The sequence below is a fragment of the Nipponia nippon genome, unplaced genomic scaffold (genome assembly GCF_047370975.1).
Source record: "Nipponia nippon isolate SJK-2023a ecotype South Korea unplaced genomic scaffold, ASM4737097v1 scaffold_1, whole genome shotgun sequence".
Lineage (NCBI taxonomy): Eukaryota > Metazoa > Chordata > Aves > Pelecaniformes > Threskiornithidae > Nipponia > Nipponia nippon.
The window spans coordinates 148,091,872-148,110,428 of record NW_028262290.1 but is presented as its reverse complement, the minus strand read 5'-3'; the positions used below and the strand labels follow the sequence as shown (position 1 = coordinate 148,110,428).

The 18,557-nt window shown below is 41.7% G+C and overlaps 1 protein-coding gene across 15 annotated transcripts in view; it reads right to left on the bottom strand.

Moving 5' to 3' along the window:
* The window catches only part of KIAA1217 (KIAA1217 ortholog), a 377,218-nt gene that overhangs the window by 93,182 nt on the left and 265,479 nt on the right, over positions 1 to 18,557 (bottom strand). For 14 of the 15 annotated variants that reach the window (XM_087776760.1, XM_087776747.1, XM_087776756.1 and 11 more), the window contains one exon: positions 6,681 to 6,876. In XM_087776760.1, the coding sequence (XP_087632886.1) occupies positions 6,681 to 6,876 (196 nt within the window). Of the gene's footprint in view, positions 1 to 6,680; positions 6,877 to 16,102; positions 16,118 to 18,557 lie in introns of those variants that run through there. The other variant, XM_087776828.1, reaches the window with a different exon arrangement.

Below are 18,557 nucleotides of genomic sequence, written 5' to 3'. Positions count from 1 at the left end.
CTACCTAGATATATAAATAGTAGTGGGAGCAATGACTAAATCCAAGAGCTGTCCTCATTCAGGGACTTGCTATCAGCACTGGCAGCAAATCCTAAATACACTGTGCTGAGGGACAGGCTAGTACTACGCTTTTCTGCTTGGCCAAAATCTTGCATGTCTTGCAATGCATGGAATTGCAATACATTTTTTTCTGTGCATGCCCTTGTGCAAATGGAAGGGTCTGGTATTTGAGTGACTTACTGTATTAGAGGTAGACTTACAAATTTTACCTAATGTGAAAATTAGATCAAATTTGTCCAAGTGATAGCTCCTGTGCCAGATACAACCCATGGGACAGCTCCATCTGGCCTCCTACCTTTCCTCTGAAGGGTATTTTGGCCTGTACAAGCTATTCCAGCTGCCAAATCCCTCTTCCAGCAGACACCAAATGCTAAAAGCCCAAACTGCTGCTGCTAAATCAGAACAAGAAGTGGTGGTAGAGCAGGACAAAGACATTGAACCTTCTGTGCAGGCATGATTTGGAGTAAAGAGGAAAGCCACTGCCACCTTGACATAGCTTTATTCAGTTGGTCAGTTTGGACCCTAATTACTCTAACTCTCCCTTTATCTTCACCACTTTTCATTCTGGTTTATTCATGTTGCAAGGCCCTGCAATAGGAGTATTTTCTCACTGTGTTTATTACCCAACATGGTGAGCTCCCATTTTTAGTCGGGATCCTTTAGTATTACTGCAGTGCAAATAAATATAATAAAGATTGCATTCAAAAAACATTTAACAGATATAGCAATGACAGATGCAGACCTGCATACCTAATGGTTTCATTTAGCACACTGCACATCTACTCCAGTATCACTGCAATGAACCCATTGGGTCCATGCTGATACAGCCTGTTGCAATGGAGTCAAATTCAGCTCCAGTGTGACACAGCACCTAAAATATACTGCTTATCAGCTTTTTAGTGGCAGACAGAATGTGCTTCTGTTGAAACAGTATGTACTAAATAAGATCTTGCTTCTTGGAAGCATTTTTTTTTCAGGTACACACAAGACATTCTCTTACAGGAGGAAGAATGTGTTAAGTAAACAATAATTGAGTGCACGAGTGCTAGCCTGGGAAGGCCCATATTTCACTCTTCCATATAGCTGTCTTTCACAAATCATGTAAGGACAATAAATGAAACAGAAAAAACTCCCAGCACTATAATATGTCGATATGATTGTTTACCTTCTTTTGCTCTTTTGACACAAAATATTTCAGGTAAGAAGTGTCTTTTTTTTTTTTTTTCCTTTCCAAGTCCAAGAACTTCAACTATAATTTGAAGAAATATGAAAGAAGATAAAGTCTAGAAAAGCTGGACAGGAAAACTACTGTTACCTTAGAATGTTTTAATTTCCCAGGATGTGTTTCAATTTAATAATTGCAACTAGTTGTTTCAGGCTGGTTTTCCTATAGACCTGACAGCCCACGTTAATGTATCTGACCATGGCAGCAAATATTTACATGACCTTTTTGCATGTTGGCTGCTTTGCATACACTGTAAAAAGACAAGATAGGGAAAATTTCTTTAAGATGACTGAATACATTAAAGCTATACTCAGCCTTAACTTGAAGCACAGTTCCCAGGGAGTTCCTCTCCCATGAATTAAACTGAAGATCCTGCTGACTTCATTAGCCTTGAATCATGCGCTAAGGACTCCAAGAGGGCAGTGCCACTGCTAACAAATCACAGGCTTCTCTTACAAAATCTATGGCTGTTCACATATCTTCTGCCTGATTTAACATGCCTATTTTAATTTCTAGCTCCTAAAAAGTAAATAACAATTAATTACCACCAATATAATATATAAGTCTACTTTTAGCATTTATATTTTTCTGTGTAAGTCTTACAGTACATTGCATACACATGTATAGAGAGTTCTTTCTACTGTTGGGTGACAGCAACCAAGTCACTATCCCTCCCTCCGTAAAAGTTTTCCTATGTGTAAAATTGTAACTACAGCCCTGACTCTCTTTTTAACAGGCTTTGAGAAACACCTGCAAGAAATGCTACAAAAGATCCAGGTGTTACTATTACAATCAGTAACAGCATTTGCATAGAAGGTGGCAGCAAACTAATTGATCAGACTTTAAAATCTGTGCCTGCTAAAACTTGGGGTTGAGGGGCTAACAAATAATATTCAGAATATTCCATGATTGTTTAAGACGAGCCTCATGCCAGTCCTTAAGCAGCTGTGTAATGTTACTCCTGTGAGTAATTCCTCTGAAGGCAAATAAAATGTAAACGTGGGCAAAATCAGACATTTCTGCAGAGGCCTTTCAATGCCACCTAGTTTTAGGCACAGGTTTGCCAGTGAGGAGCCCAGTCATCCTCTGCTTATTCACCTGGACCAGAGCAGCTGGGTGCCCCGGCCGGGACACCCAGAGAAGATGCCTGCAGCCCACAAGCCGTAACACTTCATCCTCCTCAGTAACTTCTCAAACCCAAATCCTTGTGCATTTATGGAAATCCCTCCTAATACCATATTCTTCCTTAATCCAAGCCTGCGTGTACAGCCGGATCCTGCGGGATCACCTACAGCTGTTACTGCAATTGGAGGTTGTGATCACACCCTGCCCATCGGGGCTGTGACCGATCTCGTCAACCGCCCCAACCACTCGGTCACCACAGAGGATGCTGGCGCACTTACAAAGGATCAGGCCTGTCGTTTGTACAGATGTGCCACAAGAGAGACTACAAGTGAAAATATTTGTCTGTCTTGATTTCCTTGCAGAGGCACCGGAGCAGCGACAGCAGCGAGCTGCAGCGTGGGCACAGGCTGGCTGCTGGCGTAACCTCGCTGGGCACTTGTCAGGTTCTGCTTCCTCCAGGCAAATTGCAAGTGAAGTTTGTTGAAAGCTTTTGAGCACTTTCCAGGTTTCAGCTGATTCTCGCTCTGACGGTTTTGCTAGATAATTTTTTCCCACAGTTATCACACTGGAAAAACTCCCAGCTTTCAAATAGATATTTCAAAATACATTTAATTTTCTCTTGCACAGTGAATTAATTTATTTTAATATCTCACTTTGTCTCCAGGCTGCAGATTGATGAGAGAAGTGCCAATTTCTGATGGACCTCTTAGCCAAGAAAGACCTTCATTTCAAAAGCTGTGGCTGAAATTTTAAATGGGCCCACAATTGGAATACTGTTTTCTGGGTCAACTCCACATGGCATGTGATAGCCTCGCATGTCAGAATACCATGTCCTATTAGATTAGTCCTGACTGATAAATGATGTTGGGGTAGCCAAAATGCATTACCGCTATTCCTTCTCAGGCTCCGTGTTAATTCAGACCACAATTTAAAAACAAACTGACTCATACGTAGTTAATAAAATCTATAGAAGAATTAGAATTTCAAAAAGAAAACATCAGGTTTTTAAAACAACAGCATTGAGATATTAAATCTAAAATTAATAAAAATTCACAAAAGTTGGTCATTTTCTTCACTGAAATTATGTTGGCTGAGGATCAAAACATAACGTGTATTTAAATTAGATTAAATTTAAAAGTTAACAGAGATTGAAAGCGAGGTGGTTATACATAGCTTGTTTAAAATCACGTGAACAGAAATATTTTCATAACGCTTTTAAAACTGAAGTTATAAACAGTTTCCTGTTTTTTAAAAATAAACACTCCCCTTGTACTGCTGGAAGTAAAACCAATCCTAACTCTGCAAAGAGTCTCAAAATTTCAGAACATTGCTCCTGGTGGTGTTAGAACACACTGGCAGAAAAGACAGATGAAAAGGACATTATTGTAAAAGAAATGCATTGAAGAATAATAATCTAAAATTGAACTATATCAGAATAATTTTTAAACTATCTTTTAAAACAAACAATTTGCTATTAATAGTTCCTGGAACAACTTGAAAATGACAGATTGTGGGGTGGTGACAATATATTACCTCCTATTTGGCTAGTATGATGATCCCTTAAGCCACACACATAGCTGTGACCCCTCCTGCAATGCAAGTGGGAAAAGGCTTATTTTGCTCCAGTTTCAAATCAAAAACTCTCAACTCAAATGCCTCGTATTACATTGCTTCCCCTCCCTCCCCCTCCCCGCATTTTGCCTGTTCACGCTGGGATAAGCCAGGGTCTTGTCTCTAGTATACGAAAGACAGGCTGAGATAAGGTGCCTTGCAAGGTCTGAAATCCTGTCCATTAAATAAAATGGTACATCTTCATGTGACTGTCCTCCATGAGGACCTGGACAACACATTTCAGTATATGCAACAGATGCTAAAAAAAGGGTTTAAGAGTGGACTGCTTAACAGTGAGCTTCTGCAGCTCTGGTCCTCTCATCTCAGCACAGATATTGTCGAACTGGAAGAAGTGCAAAGAAGGGCAACAATGATCACCAAATGTCCCGGATGGTTTCTGGGTGAGGAACAAGTGATTACAGCAGCACTTCTCAGCCTGGAGAAGAGATGACCTGAGGGAAATGACAGGCCTACAAAATCAGAGATGGCCCACGGGGAGCAGATAGCGATCTAATGTTTGCTGTCACTTCCAACACAAGGACAAGGGGGCACGACATTAACTTAAAGCAGATAAGCAAATACAAAACAAAGCAAGAGAAAAGCGATGGTTGGGCAGTAAACCAACAAAATTCACTGCCAAAGTCACAGCTGCACTCTTGCGGATGCAAAAAATTTACATGGGTTCAAAGGGAGACTGAACAAATACCTGGAGGAGACATCTCTTGAGGGTTACTATACAGGCAGAAACCATAACTACGAAATCCCTAGGCTAAAGACAGCTTGAGGCTGGGAGAGTACTTGGGGGAAGGATTGTACATACACATATTTACCCTGTTCTTACTCTTGCCTAGACTAGCTCCCTGTGGTCCCTCTTGGGGACAAAAGACGGGGCCAGGCGGATTTTTCATCTAATCTAGTACAGCCCTTCCTGTAACTTACCAGGTTTATTTGTAGTGATGAGCACTTAAGTCTTTTCCAGAAACAGGGTTGTTGTATTCTTTTCAGATGTACACACTGACAATGAGAAAGGTGTTTCTAGCTCATCTTTGGGGGAAGAAAACACTGCACAAAGCACTGGTGCATAGCAGGCCACCCCCTTTGATGCCAACAAAAAGCTTCCCGAAAGCCGTTTATCAATTCTCATCTCACATCTGAAACAGAAGTTCAGAGCTGAGATACCCTACGTGGCCTGGAGTAATCTCCGAATGCCAGCTGAAACCCATGCGGTGAGGCTGGACTGCGAGTCACACAGGGACCTGCGAAGCCCCAATCCACTTGACATCACATTGAACCAAATACATGTTTTCCAGAAAATCTCAGGGTGAAGCAAGCCATTCTGAGGACGCCCTAGCCAGCAGCGACATATAGGCAGAGATGAATCCTCTGCATGTATAGTAAACACACGTGTGCTACATGCTTGCTCTTAAAAACACCTCTAAACCAAAAAGTCTTGTCCAGGTTGGAGTCTTCAAAATTTGTCCCCAAAGAGCCTGACATATTCGTGGCCCAAAGGGCTTTCGGAGGGCAGCAGTGCCACTCCATGAGCTGACACGGGCAGGGATCAGCCCCTTGTCCCCAGCGCCACTGCTCTGCACTTGCCAGCTCTGGAGGTGGCAGGGACCCCTTCCAGCCCTGTTTTCTTCTCATTTGTTGTGTTTGTCAGATATCATAACACTGTTGACAGAAACTGCCTTAGATTGTTGAGGAACGAGTAAACTACCGTGACAAGCTTACAAGCATGGTACGATTCACAGCCCAGCCTTCGGTTTGTGTCACTGTATGCTGGGAGATGAGTCTACAGGAAAGCAGCATTTCAGTTTATTACCTCTGAGCAAAAACCTGCCTTCCTCAGCAATCCGCATGCGAGTTAATGCCGCCTTCTCGCAGCAGTTTAACTGCCCTCTGGTGTCCTCCTTCAAAAAAACAGCCTTTACTCATACCATCAGTCAGCTGAGAGCAGAGTCTCCGGGACAAAATCCACTCTTATAAAAGGAGCTCTGGTTCACAGCTGGGCTTAATTCAACCCTGAGATATGGAAAGAACGCGGGAAGCAGAGTTGTCCACCTGCGCTAACATATCACCCGTGTCACCAGGCAGACAGAAGGGCACTGCCCCAAAGTAAAGGGCATCTCTGTCAGCACATCCATTCAAATCCTCTGCCTGGAAAGCTACCGCCACGCAAATACCAAGTCTTTTCACTAAGAGCTGGATCTGTCAGGCAACATCATCTCTAGGTTTCTTCCAACCAGGCCTGGCTTTGAAGAGATGATAAAGTAAAACCCTTGTGTCTCCTGTCTGAAAATGAGGGTGCAATCTTGTACTAAGTTCACTGCTATATAGTGTGCAGGCTTGGCAAAAAGTATTTGCAATATTGGATTTTAAACATCAGTCAGCATTTCATGTCAGGGTCTGCATCTTTATCCTTGTTTCCCATGTTCCTAGCACACTTTCAGATCTTAGGAAAATAATTTCACCATTCCCCCACGTTACCCAATATCCTATACTGAGCTCATTTCCAAAGAGCAACCTGACATTAAAAATAATGTGCTAACAAAGTCTTTACTTTTTTAACCTCAAACTATTTAAAAGCTATTTTAAATGCACAAAGGGAAAACACAGGCTAAGAGCAGAGAGGAGAAGGACTGAAGCAGGGTCTTACCCAGTGATCTTTCCTTCGTTTGGTTTGCCGACCGCACCACGGGAAGGCTTGCCCGCGTGCGGCTGCCCCTCGAAAAGGGGGTTGGAGAATCACCCTCGGACATGGCCTCTAAAGAATCTGCAGACGCTTCAGAGAGGTGTTCTGTCTGGTCACCCAAATTGGGCTGCGGGCTCTGGGACGGCTTTGGGCTTCTTGTCTGCAAAACAGAGCATTTCATTATTGGTCTACTGAAACCAGAATATGGGGGGAAAAAACCAAAGAGAAGAAGGAAGAAGTCCAAACTTCTTCAAATACTGGTATGCTGAAGGTCACTTCTGTGTAGGTTATTTAGGAAAAGTGTCCTTGGGTATTCTGCTATGTTTTTTATGGTTGTACATCCACGTTGCAAATTTTGTTGCTAACAAGGCCCTGAGGATAAGACATGTGCTGAGGAGATGTATGGTAATGCCATTCCTTGCTGCTTAAACAACCGCTATAGCATAGGCATGTCCACACACTCACACACACACACACACTTATGTTGACAAGTCTAGGAAGAAAAATCCTCTGAAAAGAATTACTGTGACGTAGTTGTAAGCTATCAATCTCAGTATATTCTGCTGTGCCATCTACGAAAGGTACAGGTCATGCAGCAAGGCCAAAATAGCCATCCAACATTTCTAGCTGAAATCACAAACAATTACTTTGTCGATATAAATCAGAAATGTCTTCATTAACTGCTAAACACAGTATGTGGAAAAAGCCAACTCTCTCAGGAAGGGAGAGAGATGGTTTCATTTATGCACTTCTACTGACTCTTCCTTTTAAGATCTGCCTAATAAAAACACACTCAATAGCAGATACAATGTCCTGAACACTTTTTTGCTAACTATAAGTGACATTGTAAGAGCTTTCTACAAAGAGGGGTTGCTTTAAGAAGTACACTCAATACTGTTTAGTGAAACTCCCTCAACCACATGTTACTATTACTTTGGAAGAATAATTTTCCAGTCTCTCAAGCAAACTCTATATCATATCAAACTAGAACAGACACTGTACAAGCAGAAATTCAAAGCAAAGCAAGCTTACTCTGTCCCAAAACCAGTATGTAAATATGAACTTTATAAAGGCCTATAATCAGCACAGGCACAAGATGTTGTAAAACATATACACTTTCTTCTTCCCTATCATTTAAGGACAGATGCTAGTACATTAAAAATCCCCTGTATTAAAATCCATTTCAACTCTAGGTTTGAAGATGCTGTCAAGATCCTTAAAAGATTTTGCTTCTTTCTGGAAAGCCAAGATGACTTATCTTGCTGACATCTGGTTCCTTCAGTGGTTTTTCAAGTGAAATGAGGTGAGCTTGTTTCAGCAATAGCATGCATCACATAATATTCCCTATGTGACGTTGCAAGTATGAAGAACTTTAACTTTTATTAGATTTTCATTAGCTGGCTATAGAGGCCTGTTGTTGCCAGCTTGTGCAGTTGCTCACAAACTACAATAAATTAGAAATACCTCACAAGAAAGCTAAATCCTCCAGAACTTTTCACTTTTGAAATGCTAATATTAAAATATTAGGTATTATCCAATGTCCCGCAGTGAAATTGTTCAAGAGCATTGAATTTTTGTAGGACTTAAAGCTAACAACACTTGTTCTCAGCAAACTAAAGTATGCTTTGAAGTGCCTCTGACATGGTCAGCACTAGTCTGCAGGTTGTAAATACAGGGACTTGTGCCTGAAAATTTACAGAGGTGACAAGTGACCTGCAAACACAGAGAAAGAATTTGATTAGTCAGTACTTCTTCATTCAACTTTCCAAAATGGCTTGGGAACCGTCACTGCTGAAGTATTTTATTTACACAGGCATATTACAGGAGTATTACAAGCCAAGTCAGCTTTGCAGTTCCTTGTACTGATTAATAACTTAACTGTATGTATCCATTAATAAGGGCACATAATTCTCACTTTCTGGAAAACCATAACTAAAACTAAAACAAGATGCAAACAAAAGTAACAAAATCAACCTGCAAAAGGTCTTTAACTTCAGAGTTTGTTAGGAAGGGGATTGCTGTTGTTTCTTTAAGAAAAAAAAAATCCGATAATATGAATCAAGCTTAATTTGCTTTGCTTTTACTTATTTTTGTTTCTCTTTCATTTGAATCCCCAGATGTCATTTGAGACAGGCAGTTGCATATATATAGTTTATCAACACATACGAACAGGTGCATATTTAAGCAGTAAGGGGATACTTCATTACCAGAAGCAACAGACACGGGTTCAGCTGTGCAGTTGCCCAGTGTGTCCTGTCAATGCGCAGATGGAGCCAACCTCAGCAATGCTGTGCTTCTTTGGTTGCCCCCGGGCAATTCTTTAGGACCTAACACACAGCATCTCAGATCCCCCTGGATGATAATGCCAGCATTACTGTGACTAAAAAAGACCCCTTTTAGCAGCCCTCATTCCTCAGCCCAAATACTGCAGCCCCAAGAGACGTACCAGAGCCTCCCGAAGCAAGGCAGAGGCACATCACGGATTCTGCTCAGACATGAAGCTTGAAAGGCTTCAAGCTATTTGTCATGCTCAACTCATGTAAACATTGCATTTCTGGAGTAATTCCGAATTTTAAACATATTATAAAAAACCTCCTCAAACACAGCAACAACAGTGGCTATTCAAGTAACTGAGAGATACGAGTGCATATTTGATAGGAAAGCATTTTTATTATTGGCAGTGAGCACTAAGCTTGATGCTACTTAATAATCAAGTGAATTCCTAGGCAGCACTTCTTAGGAAAACCAGCCCATGAAGTGGGGAGAGGACAAGCAACATTTATGGAGCCATAACCTACAAGGACTTGTAAAGATAACTGAAGAAAGCAAGGCAGAAACCCTCAGCGTTATCTAACCCTTGTAATAATTATTCAGTGTGGTGATTCCAACATCAAATAAGATAAATAAGGCAGATGGCAAATAAATACTTAATAAATTGTACCATATACATTTTTTCCATAGAATGTTCACTAGCATATTGAAAAAATATTCAAAAGCTTAAAATAATACTTCAGGCAGTGTCCCTTTAAGTACTTTTCAGGAACTAGAACACAGTATAAGCATTTACAAAACAAATATTCACCATACAGCCCATGTTTCAGGACCCATCAGAACCCAACTAGAGTCGCAGTGTGGACTGCTGCTACTAGAGTCGGGATGGCGCTGCAGCTGCGTGTTGCATAAACCCAGTGAAAGCAATGAACGGGGCATCACTGTGCCTGGGTGGCTGCCTTTTTAATGCATCTGCTAGCAAAGGGCAAAAAACATAATACCTAACAGAGAAGAAAACTCAAGACATGCCCACTAAGGAGTAGCACTATCCAAAATTAAGGCATTTGTAAACAGATACTCCACACAGGCACTCAAAACCAAGGAAACACCAGTACTTTCCTAACCCCACCTCTGGGATAAATGCCAGAAAACAGAAGAGGGCTCAGAACTAGGCAGTGGGTTTCTCTCTTTTCCCCTGTGCCAATACTGGTTAGGCTACAATTTCCTTGGTCAGCCATGGTCTTCCCCCCGCCAGCTATATGTTAGGAGACATCCCCCTGCATTCTTCTTTGTGCAATAGGCTTGATTTTTCAGCCAGCTGAGTAGAGCTGAACCTCCTTGAAGACTTCACTGATAAAAGATCTTGCCTATGCTAGTTCTGGGTAAGAAGCTCAGCAGAAAGGAAAGGCCAAAATAAGGGTGAACAATTTCAGTGAAAACTTACATATAATTACATGGTGCTTTGAGATTACTATTTTATTTTGGATATAATATTTTATTTACAAGGATATAGATCCTTGTAACCCTTTCAGGGTATATATTTAAGCATAATACATGGAGACAGCAGTTACAGAAGATCCAGTATCTTCCAGCTACTCTTGGGATTTGATCAAGAATTAAAACTGTGGTTAATCATGCCTCATGACTGATGTCTGTCTGTTACAGCCTGCCCAAAGTATGCACTTTTAATATATCTGCTTTAGTTCTTACGCCAACTCAGAAAAAAAATGCAAAAAAAGTGCAAGGCTCTTTGAATGCAATAAATTTTCAAATAATTAGGAGTGAAATCAGAAGGTACCTGAATAAGGAAAAGTGAAATACTGCAGAGATGCCAATGTAATGAGCAGTCACGGGGCACCAGAGATGTTCTTCAAGTGCCATGCATGTTTCTGCCTCTGGTCCTCTGGTCACGTTTGACCCCACTAATCCTCTCACCCTTTTGTTCTACCCGGTTTTATGGTTCTGCTCTTCATAACATCCTTCCATGCTCATTTCCAGTTATTTTCCGTACTAATCTATATAACTAATAAATATAGTAATCGGAAAATAACTGGAAATGAGCATGGAAGGATGTTATGAAGAGCAGAACCATACTAAAACTAATAAATATACTAATCTATATAACTGAAACCTTTTTACCTTCTTTTTCTTTTTAAAAATCTTTCCCGCAAATTTGCTTCACACATTTTCACAGACAAAAAAGAACTAAGAAAAAAATCCCATGACCTGAAGAAGGATTTAATTTCATCTCTTGATGAATTCACACTTTTTATTTCCTGTCTCCAGGAACTTCCTTAGCCTCTATGTTGACAGACACTTATCTCTTCAGGAGAAGAAACTTATCATACACATCTTCGAAGTTGCTAGCACTCCTGGCAGTGTACAAATGATAAACAAAGACATAAAAAAATAATACAGCGCTAGTAAAATAACTCTTTCCAATCATGTGCTCTAAAAACACACTTAGCATAGGCAAAAAAAAAAAACATTTTGGTGTCTTCTTGACATTTCAAATGAAGAAGAAAAATGAAAAGAAAAATGGAAACCTGCTTCTCTTGACCTTCAAGTAAACTAATTGTCCTGTGACTTGTGCTGAAGATGGCTACTGGATATGTGACAGACTGCAGATATGCACATAAACAGGCTGTGTTTAATGTATGATGAATTTGTTATCTCCGAAATATTGTCACAGCACATGAGCTCTTGTTATCACAACAATAATATTTCTTCCTCACATATGCGTCAAATTGTCCAAATTATGGTTGTCTGAAGGAAGGATCTGCTTTTTCCAAAGATACAGAGTCTTTGGGGTCCCATATTATCACAACTACAGGGTTTTACTTGCCTGGACATGCTATTAGTGACATATTGCTGCTGGAGAGAAAGTGAATACTACCCACATGTTCTTATTTTTAAGCATTTATTATAGCAATGTTTTCCATAGCACTTTCTCAGAAAAGTTAAATGCTTATACATGTCTATATAAATTAAAGTTCATGTTACATCTGTGCAATGGATGCATTTGGATACTTTCTCTCACTGGGGGAACTCAGGGCGGGGAGGTGATTCAGCAGCTGAATGTAACATAAAACCATCTTTCATGACAAGCTCGCTTTTCTTTGTGTGTTATTTCACCATTATGGGATGCAAAAATCTATGGCATGTGCCTTTCAGACACCGTCAGTTGGCAACAGTACCATGCCAGGAGAAGGCGCACAACAGCATCCGTGCTCTCGAGAGCTGAAGAGAGCAGGAGCGCGCTCCTACACTCGACACCATGTAGACTCTGTAGGAGTTAGTTATACTATTCCCTGATGCCTGCTCATGGGCTACCGGATGTCTCTGGTTTTTATTTCTGTACTTCAAACACAAATGTTTCACTGTTTTCTGTTGAATCGATGACAATGAGTTACAAAGCCGGTCCTTAATCACAAGCACTCTCAGTTTGGTGGCAATATTAATTTCTACAGTATGAATGGCCAGAAGTCTTTCCTCCTTTATAAGGAGAGACACAGTGCCTGAGCCATGGTTGCCCACCATCCCTAGGACTGAACCAAGGTAGCCCACTTGCCTGCAGCCTCCCTGACTTTGAGGCACGTTCTGCGTTGGACGCTGCCTGAGCTCCCCCTCGGCTGCGGTGCTACCGGCCTCCTCCTGCTGCCGGCGGGCTGGGGAAAGCCTGAGTTCACCATACTCACCGCAGGAGGAAAGCAAGCAGAGCACAAATCACTGAGCCCTCCCCGAGTTCCCTGCAGTGTGGTAATTAAGCAATGAATTCAGTGTACATGAACCTGAGGTACAGCCCTGCTGCAGATCTTTTCACGCTCTGAGGAAGGAAGGAAACAGACCCAGAAGAATTTTCCCAAGTAAGGTAAAAGAAAGCATTCCCCTTCCCTCCCAGCACAAACGAGAAGGAGGGGAAGATAACTCAGCCAATGGCACCAGCTGCCACAGGAAGGTGCTGCATTAAAACCTGGCAGTGCTCAGTCACAGCCACGCATTACCAGAGCCCATCGCTACGGCGGGGTCAGAACGCCGCGCTGAGTGGTTATTTTACTCATTTCTATGAATTTATCTGAAGGCAAAACTCCTCTCTGCTTACGACAGGATCTTTATCACCACTCTTTGTATGCGCTGATGCTGACCCCAGTTTCTTTCACCTAGCGGAAAAAAACATGTCTAATGACGTGTCAGAATTTATCTGCCATATTTTTAGGTCGGAATGATATTCAGATCATCATAAAAATCTGCACATTTTCCCAGGAGCCTTGCGAGCTCCTGTTGGTGGCCAGCTGCATGCTCCCTGCTGTGGCAAGCCGCCAAAACCAATTTCTTTTAATCCTGAGTGCTGTGAATCACCGAGCCGGACATCCGCAGGCTGCCGACTCCTGCTCGCCCTTCGCAGGACCATGGCTCGCTCTTCAGCAGGGCGATTCCCAGAGTTATCAGAGAAAGTTTTTCATGAAACTGTGTTATCAATGACTGACATGAAGCAACATTTTCAAACTTTGGTTTCTAACTGTAAGCGCCTAGATAGATTGAAGCCTGCTCTTCAGGAAAGCTGTGTGTTTACAGTAAAGATATTCATTAGAAGCAATAAAAGCTGTAGGTGCTCAGCACTTATGCTGCCAGACCTCTTATTCAGATATTTAATTGGAGGAACTTGCATTTGAAAATGTTGCCCTAAGGAACTCAGCAGCCTGTCTAAGAGCAGCTTAATTGGTCCAGACAAGTCCAGACTGAAATATGCAACATGCTGTGGCATCTCTTTGGAATACGTGAAATACCAGAAAAACCCAAGCCATCCACGTTAAAGTGGAGAAATATTTCTCAGTATGTTTCTGTCCAAATCCAAGGTTTTCTCTTTCTACAAATGCCAGCCTGAGATTTTAGGGTAGAAACTGAAGTAAAACAATAGACAAAACTAATAGTCACCCACTGGTAATAAGCAAAAATCACACTGAATGAAAGAAATCTTTCATTTTAAAATAAAATTGTATAACTCTCTGTTTTATTCTAATGCTTTGTGACATGAAGTATTTATTTATACATGATAGCTAAATTTAAAAAGTGACTGATCACCTCACTATTCTTCCCTGCAAAGGCTTCTATGGCTCCATCAATTTTGCTCACAGCAAAATTTGTTCTTTCACAGTCTTTGTCATATTCTTGCATCATAGCTTCAGTTTATTATTACTTTGTTTAAATAGGTTATCCATAAATTCCAGCCTGGACATCAACATTTGTCTTAATTAAAATCTTATGGCAGTTTCAGTTGGAAGCTATTTCTCTTTTCCCTCCTAAAAACCCTACTGTGAAGTATTCATGAGCCAGCATGACCCCTTGTTCCATCCGGGAGATGGCTGCATTTCATCAGCAGCGGGTGAGGTAACTCCTACCTACACAATCCCCAAAACCGTCATGAGAACTCTGAAGATTAAAAGGGATGATTTAAACAAAAACTGTCATTATGCTGATTAAAGGGCAAAGATCTTTACATGCTTAAAACCACATGCAAAGGTGGGGGGGGGGAGGACGAGAAGAAAGAATATATACCAGATGCCTAAATGTACCTAGGGGATAGTGTGTTCAGATTCAAGAAAATTATTATCTACCCATCCCTGTTCTCCCACACATGTCCCTAAGGAAAATAGGAGGAGGGTCTGTTTTTGTGGTGTCTGTTTCCCAAAGCATAGGAACACAATGCTGCGGTCCTGGAAAAACCTGTTTTTCTCTTTTTCTACAAGCTAAGAAGGAGTTCTTAATTAACATGCTATTTTAAAAATAACCGAAAAAAGCACCATCAACACGAAGGCTGGTGAGTGGGACGAGGTCTTCAGGGCAGGGTGTGAGCTGCCCTCTGTGTGGGCCAGGCCCCAGCAGCCGGTGGGTGCTGCCAGCCCCAGCGAGAACAAACACCCGGGAAAAGCAAGCGGGAGGCAGAGCTGCCTCTGGCAGCAGCACACCCACGCCAGTGACTTATTTTTAGCCTCTACTCATGGAAGTAAACGTGCAATGAAGCACTTATCAGAGTTTGTTGCTCTGGCACCTAGGGAGAATTAGGGGGCTGCTGCAAGAGAGATGCTGTGGAAGAGAGGAGCTTCCCCTGCTCCTGCCTTCCAACTTGTCACCGCGCCCTTCTGCTTCTTTTTCCCTCCCTCGAGGCCATCTCCTTGGCAAAGGAGGGAGAAGCCTTACTGCTCTTCACACCCTGCCTCTCCCAGCCTTCCCTGTGGTCGGCATGTTTATTGGCCTGTTTAAATCCTGTACGTGGAAATTTGTCGGGAAGCGACAAATCAGGTGCAAATAAGCCGCTGTGCACTCTGCATGCTCCAAAGCCTTATTCCTTGCTTGCAGCATGTGTTATCTTGGTGCTTTTGTGATTGCACTTTTGACAGTGGTAGAAACCATGCAGAGGCACCTTTAACGTACACATCTAAAAGGCATGTACACATGCACTGCCTGGGGGGGCGAAAAGTAACTGTAGTAGACATCCACTCTATATGGCATTACAAGCCATATAGAAATGGCAGAGGAGGTCAATAGGAAGTAAGGTGAGATACAGGTGACTTCACAGGTGCACAGTGTACATATAAGATCATTTTATAAGTTGCAGAACTAAGCTTTTTTGCATGTCAAAGACAAAAATATTTACTCCTGTGCCCACAGAGCTGTCCTTAACTTTGCAGCAAGACTTTTACACCTTCTGCCAGTTCCAAGTATGTATAAATACATAAATAAAGTTAGAACTGAGACAGCTGGTAGGATCACTTATTTATCTAGGACCTCCCACTGAATTTTGGTGGATTTCAAAGCATCTAAGACAAGAGTGTGGACTTCATGTCTATCATGCCATTAAAGGAAAAGTCAGAATTAAAAAATTGTCAAAGGATGCACATGCATCATACTCCCGTATGCAATTAATCTAAAAGAATGACACTTCACTGCTGTGAAATACAGGGGGAAAAAGCATGCAGATCCATATTTATTCAAGAACGCTAGTTGTGAAGCAAGATACACACAGTTAAAGGGTAACAAACTCAATCCACAGCAGAGTGCAGAAAAAAGAAAGTACAGTACTAACTCTCTGAGAGGATTCAATTTTCATCAAGTACCTTTGAATGTCAAGTTCTGAATGAAGGGAGACCAACATGCACTGCAAAACCTGTGGATCAAAGAGAGAAAAGAAGGGGAGGGGGAGAGATAATTGTTAACAGGAAAGGAAAAAGGAGGACAAGAGAAATTAAAAGAGAATAACCTGTACATACTGAAAGTATACTAGGGAAGGGAAGGGAAGGGAAGGGAAGGGAAGGGAAGGGAAGGGAAGGGAAGGGAAGGGAAGGGAAGGGAAGGGAAGGGAAGGGAAGGGAAGGGAAGGGAAGGGAAGGGAAGGGAAGGGAAGGGAAGGGAAGGGAAGGGAAGGGAAGGGAAGGAAGGGAAGGGAAGGGAAGGGAAGGGAAGGGAAGGGAAGGGAAGGGAAGGGAAGGGAAGGGAAGGGAAGGGAAGGAAGGGAAGGGAAGGGAAGGGAAGGGAAGGGAAGGGAAGGAAGGGAAGGGAAGGGAAGGGAAGGGAAGGGAAGGAAGGGAAGGGAAGGAAGGAAGGGAAGGGAAGGGAAGGGAAGGGAAGGGAAGGGAAGGGAAGGGAAGGGAAGGGAAGGGAAGGGAAGGGAAGGGAAGGGAAGGGAAGGGAAGGGAAGGGAAGGGAAGGGAAGGGAAGGGAAGGGAAGGGAAGGGAAGGGAAGGGAAGGGAAGGGAAGGGAAGGGAAGGGAAGGGAAGGGATGCTGAAAAATAATGAAAGAAAGGCACGTGTCCCAGGGAACAATATGCTCTATCAATACTTAATATGCAATATTCTCAGGACCTTTGCTGGACTCGGTTTGGATGCGCTACACGTGGTGGTGTGTCAAAGAAATAATGTTCTAATATAAGAATTAATGGCAAAAAGAGTTGAGCCACACAGATTCAAATACATATCTAGCAACCATATCTGATGAGAAATGGCAAAATATGCATTCTTCCTAAGAAATGATACTACTCTTGGCTGGAGTTAGCAGTAGTCAGTACACTTCTGTGTTGGTTTCACACTTACTAGAGAGACATGGAATCCTTCAAGCAGAACTTAGAAATACTATATTACTCTTGATTAACCACAACTTTAAAAAGAATAAAAGATAAACTACGGTATGATTAAAAAGTATTCTCCAATCACATCTCTCTTTACTATTCTACATCTGATCTCAAAGCACACAGAATGTGAAAATGTGCTAAAAGGGGCTTAAGGGCCAAAAAAACCCAAACATTTTTCCCCTCCAACACATGAATGAGATGCAAATTGGAGGGGAAATTCCCTCCTGCTGTTTGAGTCCTTATAGGTGGGGGTCCTATATTTTCCCTGATCTTCATTTGTCTGAAGGTTCATTTGAACCTTCTCTGAGCAACTGATTCCTCCTTCAGCCAGAGTCAGGCTCACAAGACAACTGCTGCTGCCCTGTTCAGAGCACGCAGCTAGTCATACCAGGCAAAGAAATACAACTGCTTTGATAACAATGATGTCCTTGTTAAAGAATCTTATTTAGCAAGCAATTATAATGCCAACATCATAATTAAGAGAGTAATTCAAAGAATCTTCTGAATTTTACAAACCTGGGGATATGAGCATATGAGAGCTGATTCTGGGGACAAGATAAGCAACATATAAGCATGCTGTGATTTTTCATATTTTTGTCAATTGGGTACTTTGAAAGGGCAGTACCATTTTATTTAAAGAGAACAATAGATCATTTTTCTCCCTATGATAAATGCATCGTTTAGAATTGTTCAAGTAAAATGTGATTTTTACAAATAAGCTATTTATGCAAACACAGTAGAAATTAAATGTAGCCTTCCAGCAACAACTGGATAAATTCCAATTCCAAACCACAAAGACAAAACAGTCTGTTGCTAATGTCTCAGTAATACTGAAACCGTATTAGGGTTTTTTCATGTTTTTATAATGTCACCACCCCACACATGCAAACCTGAGAAGTTCTATTTGCCCTTTAATTAAACTATTTTCCTAATAAAGAAAAAAGTTATGGATTCTCTAAGGACTAAATACCATCTCGATGCCAAATTCATGCTGCATGTTTGCTTGACATTCAGGTATCATTACACATGAGGACCATGCTTTGGAAGGGATATTACTCTGCACAATGGCAGCACTGAAAGAGTGTGCAACAGCTGCCCTCCCTAAAGCATTGCATACTATCAACTCGAGCTACTTAGTTTCCTCAAACCCTGTCACCTCATGGGGAATTACAACTGTGTTGCTTTTCACTGGACTTTCCTACTCCTGAAGGAAGTGAAACATCAATTCTGACCTAAGGGTGGGTAAGGAAATGAGGATGCTTGACGAAACCAGCAACACTTCACACCCTCAGTCCAGGGAAAATGTTGTCTGTATCCTTACCTCTCCCCCTCCTCTTATCATAACATGGTATTTATTTTAATTTTAAAGTAAGTAGATAGATGAGGATTTGCAGTTAAAATATATAAAACTGGTCCGCCTAGATCCAGAAGTCTCTCCCTCCT